The sequence below is a fragment of the Scaptodrosophila lebanonensis genome, unplaced genomic scaffold (assembly GCF_003285725.1).
Source record: "Scaptodrosophila lebanonensis strain 11010-0011.00,11010-0021.00 unplaced genomic scaffold, SlebRS2 tig00000096-arrow-pilon, whole genome shotgun sequence".
Lineage (NCBI taxonomy): Eukaryota > Metazoa > Arthropoda > Insecta > Diptera > Drosophilidae > Scaptodrosophila > Scaptodrosophila lebanonensis.
The window spans coordinates 1,344,186-1,365,409 of record NW_022060567.1 but is presented as its reverse complement, the minus strand read 5'-3'; the positions used below and the strand labels follow the sequence as shown (position 1 = coordinate 1,365,409).

Sequence of the window (21,224 nt, the reverse complement as noted above, 5' to 3'; positions counted from 1 at the left end):
ACATATGGAACTACTAATTGGAAAAGAGGACAACTAAAAAAAAAATTGTTCAGAAAATTTTGCTTATTAAATAAATCAAATCAATAATGTATCACAGCGTAGAGGCGGTCAAATCATATGATGAAGAGTGCTGCTACTTACTAAGTACTTTAAAATCTTTCTCCCTTGAGATTGCACATGAGGAGATGAAGTTTTTTTCCAAACAAATATATCACAAATTTTGAAAGGAAGAAGGAAGAGAATTGTATGCAACTTTTCACAATCATTTCTCGATTAGTGAACGTCAGTAACGTAAGACATAAAAAAAATTTTAAGCATAAAAAACCAAGCCACTAAGAATTTTTTGCGAAACTATTATAAGATTTGTCTTTATACTATACACTCATACTATAGTAAAAAAATGAGAAATGAAAAAATTGTCAGCCGCATTTTAAAATATGAAAAAATATATTATACATATAGCCACAAAAACGAAATTGATTGAAGATGAAATAAAATATGTATCCATCCATTTGTATTAAGCTTTATCCAATTTATAATTTCCCCTTTTTCAATCACAGTACGCTCTGAAAAGCCAAACATTTTCAATACTTATGCATAAACTTCAGCACGACTTCTGCTCACAAATCAAAAAGTTGCACAAAAGTACATTCTATAGTATATAGTATATCCAGAGCGACTTGAAAACCCACCATTTGTGGGAGAAAAAACAAAAGTTAAATATCGCGCCATATGCAGCGATTGCCGTTGGAAAAAAAGTAAAACAGAAAAACAAATGCAAATGACTTGCATTACTTACAGTCATAATAGTCATATCGATCCGCTTCACTGGGATTATTGCTGCCCATGATTTTGCCAAAAACTGCGAACGATACAAAAAGAGAACAATTTACAATGTATGGCCGGTGAATGCTGGCGATGAACGGAGGATGGAGGATTGGGGTTGGGTTAAGGGGGAGGGTAAATGTTCATTGTGAATGGGCCAATGGGACACAGGGCCAAGGGGACAAAGATGCATGGAAAAAATCGCTGCAATTCAATTAAAATTGCTTGCAGGGCGCACGCAGCAACAAATGATAATAAAAATATGCGCTGAAAGGGTTAAATGGAAATTGCTTGACCGGCCACAGCAAGCAAGTTGTTGTTGGTCAAGATAACAGCAATCACAACAACAAACACAATGTGGGATGCGATGAAAGGGAATGGATTTCAATGTAATGGAGGGCGGACAAGTTCAATACTGCTCTCAATACCCTCTCTTGCTAAGCAATATTATGTAAAACTCCATGTAACCTTGCAAACCTTCATGTAACCTTTGTTGAATCAAAAGTAAGTCTTCTTAGTCTTACTCTACCGAATCGAATCGTGGCTAGCCTAGACTAACCTTACCTGAGCCCCGCAAACTTAGCAAAATTCTTTCTGTCCTTACTTCACTGTTAACAACTAAACTATATTTTATCGAACCTTACGAATGATTACTTAACAATAGCTTAATTATCAGCTCTATCTCTTCTTACCCCATCCAACTGACCTTGGGTCTTACCTATCCATACACGCCGCTTTTTAGTCGTACCTCCAATTGGATGATATCACTTTTTCTAACCTTAGTTTACATAACCATAAGCCTAATTTATCATTGACCCTTCCATCTGACCAAAACAAGTTTATATAGTATTGCCCAGCCCACATAAGCATTTCGTCTAATCTAGACTAGTGCTCAAATCCGCTACAAATATTTGAATATGCTTTTTCAATTTTTATTTCGAATAAGTTTCTATTTGGCACCGCAAATAATGATTATTTTGTTTTTTTTTTTTAACTTCGAGAAAGCGGGTAATTTATTAATATCCTCTTCTTAAAGTATTTTCACCATGATATAAAAAATTTAATTGTTTTTTTCATTCCCTCAAAAATTTAATGATTAATTTTGAGTTTCACTCTATTTATTTTAGAGAAAAAAATAAAAGTCATGAAATTATGATTATTCTTTGCGTTTGATTTTTTTTCATCAAAAATGAAAGTCAAGCTGTAATTTTGCCTAAAGAAATTGTTTAAGGCTGTTTGTTTTAGGCCAAAACTGTACTACATATGGGGGTTTGTCTTGGCTTACAGTTTAAGGATATACACTTAATTCGGTTTTAACACGGTTTTGATTTAACTCGGTTTGAAAATTAAAATTTTTTCCATTTAGCACGATTTAAAATAACATATGATAAATGTCTTTTTTTACACGACTTTTTCTGGAACCAATCTACCGAATTAGGTGTATACATATATAAATGTTATCGAGGGACAATAACAACCTGGTTTATTTTTGATCAAAATAATAAAACTGAATGAATGATCATTACTTTAAAAGTCTTATTTTTTCTCAAAATTAATGTTTATTAGTTAAGTTGTAAAGTAAAACTCAAAATTAAACATTAAATTGTTAGCGAATAAAAAAAATTTTTAAATAATTGTTATTTTGTAATGTTTGTCATAACACTTATAACAATCCCTGATTTAAACATTTTTAAATGATCGATTCGTGCATTTGCAAGTTGAGTTGGAATTCGAAAGATGCCCGGCTATAGGGTATTGCGTTTGCGACAATGACGAAGGCAACATTTTATATAATTTGTTGCTGATAATATTTTGGTGCTACTCACATTTGATAAAACTCCTGCGAAAGCGGACAAAGCACGAAGCGGAGCGCGAAAGCTGCGACAAGTCCTCGGGATGTGCACCGTTCTGTATGCAAATGATGGGCGCCAGCGGCGTGATGTGGCAGCGGCTGTGGCTGCGACTGCGAGAATGGCGACGCTGCTCCAGCAATGGTATGGCCAGAAAATGTTGCTCAGCTGTTGTTGCTGTAGTTGCTGCTGTTGTTGTTGTTGTTGTTACTGTTGCAGCTATTGTTGCAGCGGTTGCGGTTCCAGTAGCTGATGACGACGCCGACGCCGTTGACGATGTTGCAGCTGTTGTTAAATCTGTGCTGACACAGTTGCTGTTATTGTTATTATTATTGTTGTTATTGTTACTGCTTCTGCGATTGTGGCTGCTGTTGTTGTTGTTGTTGCTGTTGTTGATAATGGTAATGACATTGACGGTGCTTTGCAATGCCGCCGCACTGTGATCTGCAATGAAAGTGAAAGGAGAAGGCCCGTCAGCAAGGCAACAATGATAGATGAATAATAATAAAAAAGGTGGAATTCGAAATGGGAAATGGGGAAAATGGGAAACTACTCGCGCACACAATAATATTGATAGTTTCTGTTCACTGGCCCTCGCACTCATGTAAACACATGCTCAATGATAAACGTATAAAAAATGATTTCGTGACACACCATCGCACAGTTAGTGGCGATAGTGTGACAAAATATTTGCGAAATACAACGAAATGATAAACAATTTATTCATACGAGCATACATATGTATGTGTATTATGTATGTGTGTGTGTGTGTGTGTGTATCAAACACAAATAAACTGAAATTGTGTCAAAATACAAACACACCCGTGTTCGAATTCGTGTACACTCGCATGATATTGCCTTTTTGTGTTCATTTTGTTATGTTTTTCCACTTGCTTTGGCTTGCACATGATAAACAATTTAAATAAATGTATTCCTGTTGATTCTTCTGAACTGAAATCAATTCAATGACTTCAAAATTCGCATAGATACTATTTCAGCTGCGCGCTCTCGAACCAAAAAACATTATAATACTAGGTTTGGACGGGATGCTAACGCTCTCTGTGGGAAAACATTGCTAATTCCCCATCTGCCTGCCAGAACAGCATTTCTATTCCGATCCATTAGCATCGATAAATGAATTACTGATTTATTGTTGTTAATGAGAAATAATATAAATATGCGTTTTTTCATTGTTTTGTTTTTAAAGCCAATCAAAAAACGCATCACGTTCTTTATTTATGTTTTTTTTTTTTTTTGTCTTAGCGACCTAAGAATTAATGTGTATGTTATTTGCGACATTGGAAGAATTCTTGAGTAATAAAGTGCACTCAACAAATTTGTCCTCAAATAATTTATTAATATCTCTTAGAATATCAAACTGATCTTTGTTACTATCTGTACCTATATCCTCCTATCCATCCTTTCATCTCTTATGTTTTCTACTTATATTCGAACAAATTAAATTTACGGACTAATTATTGTTAATTCAGTTGCCTCCTTACTTCCTACAGATGATTAAATATTCTTCGCAATGAATATTACATCGTAGATGTATCAGGACACAGCGTAAAAAAAGCTTGAAATAACATGTTTCAGTTGTTCAATTATGTTTAAAAGTATAGGCAAGAACATGAGAATGCTATATATTCGTAGTATGTTTTTAGTTCATTAAATGAGCATTTATTTAGTTATTGCTCTATATAACTATTGTTGCATAACTATAACATTTGAAGACAACAAAACTTCATTACATATAGGCCTTCAGTCCTGTAGTTGGCGACTCTGTAAGGGTTTTGATTAAAATCGACTTGCTGCCCACACATTTGCTTTATTCGTGATGCCCAGAAGTCGACGACACTTCCATGGAGATACAGTACATACATATAGTACATAGTTGCCTGGCGTTCATTGTCGTCACCAGTAGCCCGGTATTCCCGCTTGACTCTCCTCGCTTTGCCAACCAGTTTGGCAATGCACTTTGCTTGTGTGCCCCGCCCCCGCCCCGACCCCAACCCAGTCCTCGTCCTCGTCCTCCAACACGCCGGCCAATTCCTGGCATTGCGCCAAGAGCCAGAGTGTGAAATGGCAGCGCGTCTCGCAGTCTTGCAGTCGTCGATTTGTTTTTTGTTATGGTTGTCATGTTTATTTGTTGCATATTGTCGTGTCTTGAAGTGCCCGAAAAAAGCAAATAAAAGCAACAACAACAACAACAAATGCACACGACGACAATCACGACGCTCAACAATTGAGTTGGGGTCGGCGGATGGTTGTTGAACGGTTGATGGGGACGATTGGGGCAATGGGGGCGATGGGGGAGCGATCCTATATTTGATGTGCTTCGAGTTCTTTTTTATGACCCGTGCCGCTGCAATTATGCACAGAAAATTTACGACGCTTGACAGCCCATAACGGTGAAATGGTTGAGAAAGAGGGTGGGGGGATTGCAACAAGGCAGAGAGAGAGAGAGAGAGAGAGGGAGAGAGGGAGAGGGAGAGAGAGTTGGACCAGCGATGCAAATTTATGACCCAACCCTAGTGTGATTCATCATTTGCTTGTTTAATTTATTTTATGGCCATTTCAGCGACATGTCGAATCACTTTTTTTTTATTTATTTAGTATTATTATTTGTTTATTTACTATTTATTTTTTTCCGTATCGTGTGTGCAGCATAACTAAAGCGACAGCAACAACAACAATGCCAACCAACACACGAGCTATAAAAAAAAAATTGCTAAATTTTTACGCACAATTTCCGTTGTGTGGGGCCTGTACAATAAACCAATTGTGTGGCCATCTATCACTTACGCTAATACAGCAACAGCAGCATCAACAACAACAACAACGAAGGCCATTTATTGCGCTCTGTATGTGTATTTTTATGAGTACGTGTGTGTGTGTGTGTTCGTGTCAATGCCAGCATCAAGCAAAAAATAAATCCAACAATTTCATTTACGTATACGTAATATTTGGTTCGCATCGTCCTTCACATACACAAATTGCAATTCTCCACGCATTAGTTAGCTTTGCCTTTATTATTTATATTCCCAGGGTATTTTAGATTTAGTCTGGCTATCAAAAACCATAAAGGAAAACATCATTCATGCATCACCCGATTGTTTATCGAGCAGGTTGGTGTTTTCTAAAGCCACATGACCTCGCAGTAACATAAAACTACGTAGCTACGTAGTATTAAACAGTTAGTGCGACAGCTATCTTTATCAAGTTACTTCATCAAGTAGCGGTAAGTGTCATTACCTGTTTAGCCCGATGATAAGCAATCTAACTATCCATTTATTTATTTATCTATCTGTCTATCTTTTTCCCTATAGCAGGCAGTGTTTTCTAAAGCCACATGACCTCGCAGTAACATAAAAATACGCAGCTAAAAACTAGATATTTCGTCAGCTATCCGTCAATTACCTGTTTACCGAGATGATAAGCAATCTCACTATCCAATTATTTATCCGATTAAAAGATACTTTATCAACTACTACTATTAAATTCCCCAATCCATCCATATGTTAAGCAATTGAAGCCTTTCTATTCGTCTGTCTTATCATGGACATACATATCTGTAATTTCATTAATACATTTTCTATCTGTCTTTAGGTAGATGGGTTAACTTATATTTGTGTTATCTAACCAAGATATTTAGGACACTTGAAAGAGTTCAACATCAGTTCTGCAACTGTGGGTCAACTGAAGGTGGGGGGAAAGGGGAATGTGCCACAAATCGGTCAAATGCAGTCCACTTGAAGAGCGATAGCATTATTAAAGGTTGGTTCTTCGTCCATACGATCAACAGATTGAGTCCAATAAGAATACGGCCCTTTTAAATGAGCCGATAGCAGACGAGCACAGTAAAATGTTAAAATCTGTTAAATAAGTTAAATCTTCCAAAAATAAGTATAAGGAGTAAAAACCAGGGACTGTAATCATTATAAGTGTTATTAAAATAATTACAAAATAATGATTATTTTTTAATTTTATTAATTTGATTAATAAATCATTAAATTGTGAGCGAATGAATACAAATTAAAATTTATAAATCATGGTGAAAATACATAGATAATCCTTAAAAAGGATGTCAGTAAATTCCTCGCTTTCCAAAAATTACTATAAGTGTATGATTTTTTCGTTAAAAAAAAAAAAAAAACAAAATAATCATTATTTGCGGTCCATGGTAAAAACAATTATATTCAAGTAAGAAAACAAGGCTAACAAAATAATCGAAAAAGAAATAAAACTATTAAAAGTATGCTTGTATCTGGGAATTTATTTAAATTATATTGAGAAAAGTATACTCAACTCGGAGATTAGAGATTGTTGTTGTTGTTGTTACCTATAAAAAGTTTTCCACCAAAAAGTTTTCTACTAACTCCGTTAGTTGCTTTTTCTAAGCGAAAAAACCTACTACTAGTAACTAATAATGCAATTAGGCAGTCGAAGATTTTCTCGTCAACTACCAGACCCACAAGAACTACTTAGTTGCTACTAGCTCATTGCTTCTAGAACTAAATAGTTCTTGTTACTAGGACTTAGTTGGTAAGTTACTTTAGTTAGTCACTTTGATTAGTCACTTTAGTTAGTTACTTTACACACTTTCCATAGAAATATATATTTAGCCAGGGAGTGTTTTTTGTATTCAATTTACTGCAAACTAACTGTTTATGACGAAACGTTGACCTTTATTTATTTTCCAAGTTGTCATTTTTAATTAATTAATTATATGCACGAAATCGAAGCTGTTAATGGCATTAATTGCTAATTAAATTTCCCATTTCCAGCGCTCGACAGCACACCATTCGCATCATTAATTTGGCATCGTAATTTGCATTTTGATTTAAATGGACGAGCATCATACTTGTATTTAAAGCAGACACTTTTTTCGAGCACTTTTTCAGGTACTATGTATATATATTAGCCAAGGCATTCAAGTACAACAGTTAGCTGAATAATTAAAAACACCATCCGATATGAAAAATTAATTTTAAATTCTCCAACTTACGATTGGTACTCGGACTTCAACATTATTGCATTACAAATTTTCAAAGTTCTGTTCTTTTTCAATTTATTGAATTATAAAGTTTGAACACTTTTATAGTGAAAGTACCGCTCTAATTTGTCTTTAGATAGAAACAAAATTGTATTCCACTCTTAACAAACTGCAAGCATTCCCCCACCTGCATGACCATAAATTAACACACCGCCACAACCGGATAATGTAAAGTCCTTGCACACCCACATTCCACCTACAAAAATACTTTCAGATTGAAAGTATTTCAATTGCTATAACAATAATTATAATGGTGATTGGCAGAAAAGTATAACGAAGCTTTCACCAGATATGCAATCGAATTATCAAGCATGCGCCAGAAGGACATTTGTGTTTTATGAGATTTGAAAAGAGCAAACGCCAAATGTATGTTAGACGTGAAAGGAGGCGTGGCAGATCCCATGTTATTATGAGACAATATAGTATAGCAACAATTTAGCACACTTTAAGCCAAACTTGGCAAAAAAAAAACTCTTGTCTTATCCCTATGCAGAACAAGTGTTTTTTACAAATCATGTACAGCCTCTCAAGGTTACTCTTTAAAAGTGCGATGCAAAGAGATTTCTTAGGGGATTCCTAGCTCTGTAAATTTCTCCGATTACAATTATAGTGAAGCTATAAAATTTAAAACACTTATGAGTTTTATTTACAGCTTATTGTTGTATCAAGTGTTTGTTCAGAAAATATTAACACGGCCCAAATGTTTTCATATCTAGTAGGCGTGATAAAAACCAGAGTGCTCCTTGAAATAACTGTCGTGCCGTTTTTTAGGGTCTAGCATTTGTTGTTCAGCATAAGTTCATTATTTTTAGTGTACTCGTGCTGAAAACATCTAAAAATAAAACACAAAAAATAATTTGGAAAATGTTTGGATTTTTATAAATTGTGGCCAGTTGAAATTTATTTGTTTGGAAATGTCAGTATAAATTACAAATGGCGCGCTTTTGAAAGTTTTCTGTTTTGTAATAAAAAGTAAAGGCGGCTTTTCCGATCCAATTCACGTGGGTGGGAGGACTAGTACATGCAAGAGGTTGGAGCTTGCCCAAGGAGTACGCAGGCCGATTGGGTCTAAGCCCATTGGAAGTGGATGAAGAAGACTACCAGACTCTGGTGCAGCCGTTACCGAAGGTAAGCCTTAAGGAGAAAGAGGACAATTTCACTTATAAGACGACCCAATAGGTGAAGGGGACTGACGATGAGACCTAGTTGCCTAAATCGAACTTAAGAGGACTTCCAGAAGCTGACGCTGAGCCCGAAGGAGAAAAGCGACCATTTCGCTGAGTGGAGAGAAATGGCTCAAGGAAGCCCACTGATTTAAGACAGAATGGCAGACAAGAATCCTCTCAGCATCCTAAAGGATGTTATCCATAAACTAAGCTGTGAAACATATTTGCTCAAAGAGGACGAGCGGTTCGAAATCACAAATGGACGGGTGCAGCTGTTGGGATGAAGAGCGCCCCAACAGAAGACCGAAACGAGCACGTCATTCAGTTACAAATTCCCGGTACACATCGTTAGCACACCAGGATAGTTCCACCTGTTATCGTTGAAAAACTATAGAACTTTTTTTTTGCTTTTATCTTTAGGACGTAATAGCTTTTCGTTTAAACTGAAGCCCTACACACACATATCTGCTCTTTTGAACACTACACTACACTACAAGTATACTACAACATAATACCATATACTGCACTTATTCTGACACTAGTTGATTGCATTTCCACATTATCGTTATTATTTGACTCGCTGTCGTCTCCACTAATGCTGTTCCCAATAAGCAACACGATGTGAGGTCATAATTCATTAAATATTGTTAATAGAATATTGTTCATAGCTATTTATTTTCGAAGAGGGCTTTTACAAATATTGGCAATTGTTGTACTAGATACTTGTGGACACAATTATGAAATTATGGAGCACGGACACAAAGCCATAATGTTTGGATGAGACTCTAAATATTGGCGACTGTGGACAGCAGGGAATATAACTTGGACATCAGGGAATATTACTGGGACTTAATCGGTTTTTGGACTAACTAGCGATGGCGAAGGGCTTTCTCACTCGGGAAACTTGCAAAATGCCCCTGCACCTTTCTTAAGCGTTTGCGGCGCCGTTAGACCACAATTTTTCATACGAAATTTTCGCCTAAAATTTAAGAATCCGTTATTCATTATGGGTCCTGGCCTCATGCACTTCGGCTTACAAGTCGGCTTTTGTTGGCTTACACGTAGGAGCAAGTCTTCCATTGTTGCCTCCACACTATGCGGTGCGCCTTTTTGCAGGGATTCTTCTTTTTCTTCTTAAGGGAGGCTGGGCGATTCGGGCTGCATTTTGGAGGACATCGCGCAGGGCATGGCTTCGCTCCGCATCCCTCCATACGCTTTTGGAGGCACCCGGTAAATTGGCGTAACGCATTTTCTGGGCCACTGTTAGATTACCCCAGGCACGAGCGGCTCCCAACTCCGCCTCGCTGGCCGACAGCTCAGTATTCTTTTGTCTATAAATACGTATAAAATTCCTATATCCGTTGGCCGTAGAGTCCGGGCTCTCCTTTTTTGTCACGCTATTGCCCATTTCAAATTTCGATTGCACCAATATCTACAAAATTCTTACAATTAATTTTTTCAAAATAAAATAAAAATCACCAAAATTTCTTGTTACTGACTAACTTCTACAAGATTGCATTTAGAACTGAATAATATTAAAAAAATGGCAAACACAAATGTAGTGTTTGGAGGACAAAACCAATGCCGCCTTTGTTTTAATAATAATGTAGATTTTTGATTCTGCATACATCCATAGGCCCATGGTCAGAGAATTTATTGACCTAACAATCTAAAAAAAATAGTAAGTAGAGGAGGAAAAATAATTTTACTTAACAGCTAATTAAGTAATAATTAATAAAGAGAAACAGGGAAATCTCCTACCCGGTGTGCCCCGACTCTCAGCAGTAAGTGGTTAGAGATTTCCCCGGAGATAATTATAAAGGATACTTTTTTTAGAATAGAGAGAGTGTTCTGTTGAAAGTTAATGTGAAATATCATTATAAGTTGAGCAAAGGACCCGAAAACGATTGGGCTTGTGCATCTAAACAGGACGAATGGTAAATAATTCGTTGTTGAACCAAGCAACTGAAAAGTTAACCTAAGAGTGCAGAGGATTCTACCTCACCGATAACCAGCTTGCGGAGAAAAACTACTCCAAGAACAGTCCTGCGAATTGTTAATAAAGGCAGGTTTAAAAGCAACAGTCTGCTAGAATATGATGGCAAGCGAGGATTAGGATACCAGTAAAGCAAAAAGCAAGAATTGCTTCTGAATAGATTCAATACGTTCCTGATGCTTTCCATACTGTGGACACCAGACAAAAGAGCAATATTCAAGCACAGAACGTACTAGAGAAGTGTACAAAAGTTTAGTAGTATAAGGGTCAGTAAATTCCTCAGACCATCGTTTAATGAATCCAAGTACACCCATGTCTTTATTTACCATGCTAGAGATATGATGACTGAAGTTCAATTTGGAATCGAAAACAGCCCCAAGGTCTTCAACAGTCGATATACGCTGCAATGGCACATTGTCAATTGTATGTGTGACTAAAAGGGGCAAAGTTCGATGAAAGGTCATGAACTTACATTTAGACCAATTGAAGTGCAAGTGGTTTTGCTCAGCACTAAGATTACATGCATTTCAGATCAGCGTGAAGAGGGTTTTTGTAAGACAGAATAAGTATCACATCATCAGCATACATAAATATATGAGAGTGTGACAAGGTAGAGGTGGGGTCATTAATAAATAATGTAGAAAGTAGAGGGCCAAGATGACTACCTTGAGGCACACCTGATGATGCAAAAACGGGCTTAAAGATAATAAATAAAAATTTATTTATTTATTTACTTATTTATGTATTCAATTATTTATTTATTTATTTCATCGGCAAACAATGCAGTAAAAGAAACAGAAAACGAACAAAAATCAATACAATAGAGAAACTAATGAAATAAAAAAGCCTTTAATAACAAATCCGACGGATGTGGAACTGTTTTTTGCCAAACGACCAGCTATGTCCCGATTCACAGAAAAGAAAGTAGTCATATACGGTATTAAACAAAAAAGAAGTGGAGATGAAAAAATAGCAATAAAAAAAAACCTATTGAAATTAAAATACTTAAATAATAAAAGATAAATTATAATTAAGAGCTAAAGGTGAAGAATCACTGACCCATTGCGGGAAAATTTATTAGCCAGTCCGACAAGCTATGCGACCTAAGCAAAATTCGTTGAGTCCTGTTTTTTTAAATAGGACGAAATCCAACACAATAAAGCGGCAACACAATATGCGACTAAGCTTAAAGAGCAGAAGGACATGGTTCCCAGAGTCAAATGCTTTACTAAAGTCAGTGTAAATGACATCGGTTTGCATTTTTAGAATAAATGCATCATCTACCAGGGAAGGAAATTCAAGCAAATTGGTCCTAAGATGCGTTGCAAAACTATAGAACCACTTGAAAAATTGCGATTGCTTAAAAACGTTTGACTGTAGGGGACAACAATGTTCTGCGAAAATGTGTTAAAGACAAAATAAGGAAGAAATAACGGTATTTGGCATAATTTTGTAGTGTAAAATTTTAAGAAATAGAGGAAAACCGGTTTTTTGCTGTTGCATAACTATAGAACCACTTGCGTAAATTTTCAACATTGAACCGCTTGGACCATCGAGGTTCCACTTTTTTCATCAGAAAAAATCACCTTAAGCCGGTAATGTTTTTAAAAACTTCAAATAATAAAGATATGTTTTTTATTAAAGATTCCCATACTAGAGTACACAACTAGGAATATTGTCTACCCCAGGAGAGTAAGAGGATTTTAAAGACTTGATAGTGGAAAGTAGACAACTATCAGTAATAATGGGAGCGTAACTAGAGTGTGAAGATGGAATGCATTAAGGATAATAGACATTACCGAAAGCTATAGAGGAATAGGTTGATTGAAAGAAATTGGCAAAAAAGTCAGTAGTTTCAGAATAATTGCTGACTTGAATATCACCAAGAAAAAATCTTGAAGGAAGGGAAGAAGTTTTACGTTTTGAGTTAACGAAATTATAGAACTGTTCAGGGTCCTGCGCGAATTGCATTGGGCAAGGTAATTGTTATAAAATTAATAACTAAGAGTAAGAAAAATATATTTAGAAAAATGAAAAGTTGAGCCCGACTACTTATACTTTTTGAAGCATCGCGGTTTAATATTTTTTAAGTTTGCCAGTCTTGGTGAAAACCACGGAGGTTTTGATGAAGCAGACGGTACGACACTATTGGGGATACAGACAACAATAAACAATAAACATTGATACACCAATTTAAGGTTGATTTAAAAGGAGAAAATAATGAAACAAGAAAGGAATTCTAAAGTCGATACCTGGATTCTAGCTCTTGTACCTTCTGAGATCCATTCACTTATACAGACGGACGGATGGACAGACGCACATGGCTTGTCACCTGCCACGCCTCCTTCTGCGTGTTACATACATATATTCGAACAAAACTAGTATAGCCTTTTACCGCTTGGGTATAGGTAATAGTTAATGGACTTTAATAAAAAATACAAGGGGCCTATACATGTTCGAGATATAATTATAATATAATTATGGGATACTATGAAAGTCTATCAAATATCAATTTAAGCTATGTTCATTGTTCTGTCTCAAATCTTTCCCTAGAAACTAGGTGCAATAATAATAAAACCCAACATATGATATTTTCGTTATCCAAAATAAATGGAAAGACAGTTTCATTTCCCCCATATTTATTAGTTGCTCCATCGTATTATGTGACCTGTATTCATGGAATTTTAGAAGCGATACAGCTGGCTGGTATTTAATGTTATCCTTATTGCTTATATCATTAAGAAATATAGATACAGATAAATCTGAGCAACAAACACATAAAATCTGGAAACAAAATATATAATGGTACAAAATATGGAAAAATATTGGCATGTAAAATATTGTTATAAAAATATGGAAAGAGAGAGAGAGGGAGCACGTCTCTTTTTAATTTCTTAACGCTTTTTAAAAATAATAATCTAAAAGATTTGCTCATTTTAGTTTTAACTTTTTCTTTGCACCTACAAAAATATCCCTCTTCTTTATACCGGTTTAGTTATAGGCATGCTTCCCAATGATTCTGTTCTGTCTATATATTCTTTGCGTGCTGGCATTGTTTTTGAATTTAAAAAAACAAAACTTAACATATCCGTGCTACACAAATAAACACATCCACACATACTTGTACATGTTTTGTATGCCGGTTATCAAAACATTCCACAAGCTTTAACACATGTTTGAGCCATAAAAACATTGTGCTTTATTAATGACTTAATAAAAAACATTCCATACACACAATTTGCCCAATTTTGTGGAATTATAAATATTATGTAGCTAACTACTCATGAAGTGAATAAAACATGCGGTTCGCATTCGAATTAAGTTCGTTCTTTTCGATATCCATTTCTGTCTTAGTTAATTTTTGTATTACTCTTCAAAACCTCTTAATATAGTTTGTATTTGTGGCTCCAACAGCAAAAGCATTGAAAATCACACTTTGTTTGGCGAAAAGTTATTAAAGATGAACTGTGAATAACAAATCAGAACAGTCAGAACATTTTGGGAATAGAAGAAAGGCACTAAAGCTGCGAAAAGATGCCAACACATAATAAGAAGTCTCCCAAGAGAGAAAGTAAAAGCCATATGTCAAGCGGACCAGATTAAATACAACTGTATTGATTGAAGAGGGAAACATTATTTTCATCATACTTGTATAAAGAAAAGATCCACCTTTAATTATGAAATAATTCTCAGTATTGGAATAAACGCTTTCTAGTGAAAGATGAAAGAAGATAACTTTTATGGTTCCATTAGTGAAAACTTGGATTGACATGCTTGGAAAATTTGCATTTTCAGTTGGAATATTATTTCCGATAATGATATATCATATACAATAATTTGTGTATTATAATAATGTATTTCATTATACAAGTATTAACAACTAAAGCCCAAGCTAATTAAAAAGGTAACTCGATTCTTCTATACATTTTCTATGCATTTTTTTTTTCTGGCAATAAAAAGATTATAATATTTTGCGAAATCTGTTTAATGTTTTTCTTGTTTTTGAATTTCGCATACGACGCACAAGAATGTGTGTTTGAATTCGTTATTGCCGCTATTGTTATTGCTGTTGTGGTTATTGTTATTATTTAGCTTGAAAAACAAGTCATTTCATGTCCAAACAAAAAAAATTTGGAAAAAACAAAAAGAAAAGAGAAAAGAAAAGCGCTAAGGAAAAATTTTACAAAACTCATAAAATTGGATACAAAAGACCAGAACAAAATATTTATATTAATGATATGGGCGCGCGGCGGCGCCCACCCGAAGACCTTCTAAACACAAACAAACACACATACGTACATACACCTAAATGTATTGGATGTATGTATGTATGTATGTATGAGTGTACGTATGTAGGTAAATGGGGTACCCAGAAATCGCAGAAAGCTGCCAATTATCGGAATGTTTTGCCCATGCCATAGTGAAAAGAGTGGGGCGGCTGTAGCCAAAATATCGTATATAGTATGATGATGGTGGTGATGATGATGGCGATGATGACTACGGGGCCGATGAGGCGCAACAAATCAGAGACGGACGGAAATCTAAACAAAATTGTATGCACAAAAAAACATGTTCCAGACATTGTTTAGATCTCGGCATGATTCGCTTTTGGCTTTGGCCTTTTTGCCAAGCAATAGAAGCAACGGCCAAAATATCAATTGCAGCCATTCATACAATTATACATTCTTAATCAACTCCCCCATACAAGCAAATATCTACATATGTACATATGTATGTACTTGTATATAAAATGCATATTTGACGTGCAGCGCACTGCAAAAATCGATCAATGAATCGAATGCGATCCCATTGGGCGTAATTTAGCATGAACTGACATTTAAATGAACACACACACACACACATACTACATATATACAAGTATATGTGTACCATAAATACATGCACGCATATAGATATATGTATAGAAGCGTTTCTTTTACGCCGCGCTATATAAACAACAATAAACAATCAGTAGATTCTGAATATTCTACATTTCCGTTCAACAGTAGCTGGCGAAGGCAAAACAATCAGAATTAGATCGGAACCATTCAGATCCCATCCTTGTGCAATGACCAAACCATTAAAATGTAACATCAAACGGCAATTGGCACCTTCGATCAATCGAAATGGGAAATATAGAACTCATATTTCCGAAAATAATAAATTTATTGGAATGAGAGAATGAAAGATCGACATGAGGAATATTTTCCAAACATTTAGCCTTTTCACACTTCGGGAACGGCAGCTCGAATTTTACCTAAAAGACTGAAGAACCCGTGTATATAAAAATATCATCGGTACGCCAATCGATCGATATGCGTCTATCCATCCGTCAGTATGAACATCGAGAACTTTTGAACCACAAAAGCAAGCCAATTTTGGCATTAAATATAATATAAATGTAGTAGAACAAGTTTATTTAAATGAGTTATTTTGTATAACTTGTAGAACACATTTATTTTGTTTATTTTGATATCAACTAAATTTGTTTTTTAAACATCTTACGAATATTCTTAATGTCTAACAGTATTCTAAAGTTTCATCAAAATCACTCGCACTTAATGCAGGAACTTGTATCTATTATAAAATTTAATTAAAATTTGAGCTAATACGGAAATGTAAAAATCACTTTTCCTAAATTTATTTCCTTGATAATTATTATGTCTTAAGAAAATTCTTGCACTTCATAGAGTTTATTTTTTAGTGTACTCAAGAGTCGCGACTCTAATGATTGGCGTGTTTTTTTATTGAAAATCGTGTTCTACATTGTTGAAATATGCGAGGGATTATGGCATCTTTAGCATTATAACATCTAGCGCCACATTTGGGCCGCTTTTAATGACCAAAACAATTCGGCTCCCATTTTCTCAATATCCAATCTCTATAGTATGTGTGTCTATGGTTTCTTCGCATGCACGTGTTGCACGCGTCGTACATTTCCATGGGCCTGTCTCTGTCTGTGAATGCGTGTAAGTGTGTGTGTATTAGGCAATTTCTATCTGTGAAAATCTATTTTAATGCGAATTGTACAGCTATTTTTGAAGCCATTTAAACGCCATGGGTGGCATTAAGTGTAAATGGCAAGGTCCATGCGCTCGCAATGGGTGGCAATCGAGGCGAATCCATTGCTTATCAAAGCAATGGACTGCGCCAGAGATTCGCGCATATTCACAACATATACCCTTTCGAAACTATATACTTGTATATTCATAGATCTAGCAGAAATGCAAAATAGAGTTTCAAAATAAAATTCCTTGTAAATGGTACTTTCTCATCAGAACTATGACAAGCCCATTCAAAATGATAGCAAAAGTATAACTTGAAGTTCAAAACAGTTTATATATAATATATACTTGTATTTATTAACACTGTAGAAATAGTTAAAATGTGCAGCTTTATCAACTAACTGAGAAGATGAGTTTTGAAAAAACAAACAAAATGTACTTATTATATCATCAAAAGATTTCATAATTGCAATTATCGGAAATGACAATTTGTGGGATTATTTTTTACATATTTTATATTTTTTGCAAATATTCGAAAAAAAAAATGTATTTAAGCTTCAATCAATCTAGTTTTGTTAGGCACTATATACAGATGAACTTGTTGGGAAAAAAAAATTATATATATAATATATCCATATATTCATAATAAAATAGTGGAACGTGGCTAGTCCTTTAATAAGAGTTAGGCTTGGAGTTTTCAGAGTTTCCAATGGTCATATTAGGAAATTATATGATGACAATGGCGCTCGATCTGACTAAATAGATCTTTCAATTTCAGTCTACAAATTAACTAAGCAAATAATTACAGAACAATATTTTCTTTTGAATATATGATTGAATTGATTTTTATCAATTCCACCTTTTGAAATCTTTGTTTCTAATTTAAATAATACAAATAATGAGAAATGGATTTTAATTTGGATTTTTATTGAGTTCCTGTTTCTTCCCAATGACTCTAACCGACTTACACACATTTATGAACCATTTTTATCCAAAGAGTAAATGGGCAAATTAATGTTTTAACACACATTCCACCCTCTAAGTATATAGTATATGTATATTCTTGACAAGTCGCTATAGCCATGTCTGTCTGTACAGATTTCAGAAAGTAGTACGATTGGTTATTCGTACTACTTTCTGAAATCTTCGTACCCAGATTCTCTTGGGTCTGAGAAAAAACAAGTTTGTGTTTTTTTTCTGATGCACACCCACCACCTCCTAATGATTTTTTCAAAACTCCCGTATTTCTTGGAATTTTTTATTTATATTAGTCAATTTCAGTTTCGTGCTTATGTATCCTCATGCCAACAAATGTAATACCTGGTTTTATCTCCGCACTTCATTTATCATTTTCGTTATTCATTTAAGAACCACACAAAAGCTACAGACCTTCACTTTGTCAATTGTGAAGAAATATAAATCTGATTGAAATTGTTGCAAATTCTATTCTAATCCCGTATAGTACACTAATTATGGGAGTTTTATAACTTCACAGCCATTCCTTACAATATTTTTAGAATTATTTTAAATAGCTTTTAATTTCCTCCATTTCGTTAACCACTCTTTCAACCAGTCCGGAGCCATTCCATTTTGAAAATCGTATTTGATTGGTTCCACAGATGTAGTAGAATTATGTATATGTACATATTTAAGGTTGTTAGACGATATTAGATTTAATAATGTTTGAGTTTGCTTTATCCCTTTGGATTCCTCATAGTCTAACCAACTTACGCATGTCGATGACTTCCTCCGTCGACGCTGACTCCATGACGCTCAAATACTCCGGCATATATTTTATCATTTCCATATCAGGCACATAGTCTTAGATGGAACGGTTGAACTAATTTGCTGTATTTATTATCCTCTTAAAGGATTCACAAGAGCACATCACAAGAAAAAAGCACAACAAAAAAAGAAAAGGAGATCGAAACGGTAACAATTGGTATCAGAAAAGGACCGAACCGCTTAATACGAGTATTCCAAAGTTTTAGCAAATAGCTTCTTTCCAGAATATCATTAAAAGAAAAAAAACGCGCATGGGCCCAGACACACACACATATGCACACAGTTAGATAAATGGCATGCTAAACTAACTGAAAATGATTTTTTGATGGCCTTTGTAGGTAGAACTTTTTTAATTTTGATTTTTAATTAAATTTTGCAATTTATATTCACTCGCAGAATAGCAGCAGCTGTATGGCTAAATTAATTAATATTTTATTCTCCATGAAAGTTGCGGCAGACACGTATTATGCAAAAATATTTGGACATTTTATTTAATTGCTTTTTATTTCATTTTATCTTTTGTGCATATATTTTTTGATGCATGCGCTCCCGATTGCAAAATTGTTGCTCTTTTTGTTGTTGTTGTTGTTGTTGTTGTTTTGATGAACTGCAGCAAAAGTTTGGCATAATTCCCGCGGCTCCAAAGCAATCTGCTGCTTACGTATGGTTGCGGGTGTATGTGTGGCTGTGCATGTGGATGGCCATGTATCTATGTAGTCTGTCTACATGTGAGTGTGTGTGTGTGTGTGTGTGTGTGTGTGTGTGTGTCCGTCACAAACCGATGCGTGCGTGCGTCGTCGTTTTGGCCAAAACGTTGCGAACCGAGCGCGTTTGCGTTCCCGTCTGTTTGCTTTGACGGCTGTCCGGTAAATGTTTTGGCTATTTCGGCAGTTGGATTCGTAGCATCTTTTAGTTGATGTTGTTGTTGCTGTTATTGCTGATGCTGCCGCTGTTGTTGTTGTTGTTGTTGTTATATCGCTTCTTTTACTTTCCATTTTGCTCACCTTGCTCTTTTTTGTTTTCTCATCGTCGGTTTTTTTCTAATAGTTTTCTTGCTTTCCCATCCAACTCGGTATTTTTGGCCTCTAAACATTACTCAGTTGCGCTTCAATTGCTCTCAAACCTCGATCTCTTTTCCGACACACTCATGGAATTTTCTTTTGGATGGCGCAGCGCGCGTTTTACGATCTATATAAGATCTGCAAAGAGCGAATATTCTCTGCGGCTGTCTAAGTGTGTGTGTGTGTCTGTGTGTGTGGGTGTCTGTGAGACTACAGTGCATTAAGAGTATTTGAAAAGCAAGTATTTGAAATGAGTGCAGGCACTTTGGAAATAAAAAAGTTGTTCTTTTATTGTTTGCCTATCCTTATCTTATTTGCATTTCATTTAATTCATTTACTACAAAATTCGAACAGACCTGTTTCAGTTTTCCACACAATTTTTATATGATTTTAAAAATTGTCTTCTGGACTATCGAGCAAACTTGCCTCGAATTAAAGTTAAAGAATGTCATTTCCAATGAAGTGTTTTCTATTTATTTCCAATTTGATTTTCGCTGTGACATCGATATTACATGTCCATTAGTCAGAGCAATATCAGCTGCCTTTTAAATAAGTTTTAACTGCTTTTAACATAAATAAATAAATATCTTAGCTTAAAGAATACAAATTAATGGAAATACACTCATAGTATCGTTGCTAATATATAAAAACTTTTGAATTTGCTTAAAACATTTTGTCGATTTATGTGAAATCCAATTCCTCCACAGAAATAGCCTAAATGTAATCCAAAATGGGGTTTCTATTACTGATGCATTTAGACTTCATTTCTAACTGAAGAAATTTCTATCAATCAAGACTTAAAATGTATTCAAGCATATTATTCTTCTTATGCGTTACAATAAATGCTTTACAAATTTCGTTGCTTTAAACTCAAAAACCTATGCAGTGCATTATTCCGTTGCTTTATGTTTCCAAATTGCAAACATTTGAAATGAACAGATATATAAGGGAAACACGATTCGGCGAAATTGCAGCCATTTTCTGTCTGCAAAAATGTTCCAGAAATGGGAAAAGCTTCATCTTTCAAGTTGTACTTTTAGGCATCCGTAGAAATACGTTTTCAAAACATTAAGCAGATGTATTTGTTAGACTAAGAATGGAATCGTTATCTAACTCGCTCTATTTTTTATATAAATAATTTTCATATATTTCTAAGCCCTGTCGATGTAAAAAAGAAAAAGAAAAAGGAAAATCAATACAATAGAAAACTTAAGCTAAATAAAACTAAAGAAATAAAAAAGCATATGAAAATTTTAAAAAAATGTAATAATGTACTCGAACAATTCATTAAAATATAATAAGAAAAAAGAAAATCAATATAATAGAAAACTTAAGCTAAATAAAGAAATAAAAAAGCCTATGAAATGACAAAAATATCTAATAACGTACTCGTACAATTCACTTAAATATCACCCAACTTTCGAGCTCTCACCCCTACCACAACAACTAATTTAGTTCTTGGGTAATAGTTCCCATACAT

General features: G+C 34.9%; 1 protein-coding gene and 1 long non-coding RNA gene across 2 annotated transcripts; one reads left to right on the top strand and one right to left on the bottom strand.

The window, feature by feature from the left end:
- Positions 1 to 791: 791 nt before the first annotated feature.
- Positions 792 to 18,667, bottom strand: LOC115627536 (putative uncharacterized protein DDB_G0293878). The gene is given in 5 exon segments (XM_030523239.1): positions 792 to 862; positions 2,652 to 2,832; positions 2,835 to 2,894; positions 2,959 to 3,119; positions 18,630 to 18,667. Coding segments are annotated over 5 exon segments (510 nt in total). The 5' UTR covers position 18,667.
- LOC115627539 lies at positions 8,588 to 9,340 on the top strand. Its single transcript, XR_003995700.1, has 2 exons — positions 8,588 to 8,859; positions 8,911 to 9,340. It is a non-coding gene; the product is annotated as an uncharacterized LOC115627539 (long non-coding RNA).
- Positions 18,668 to 21,224: the final 2,557 nt, after the last annotated feature.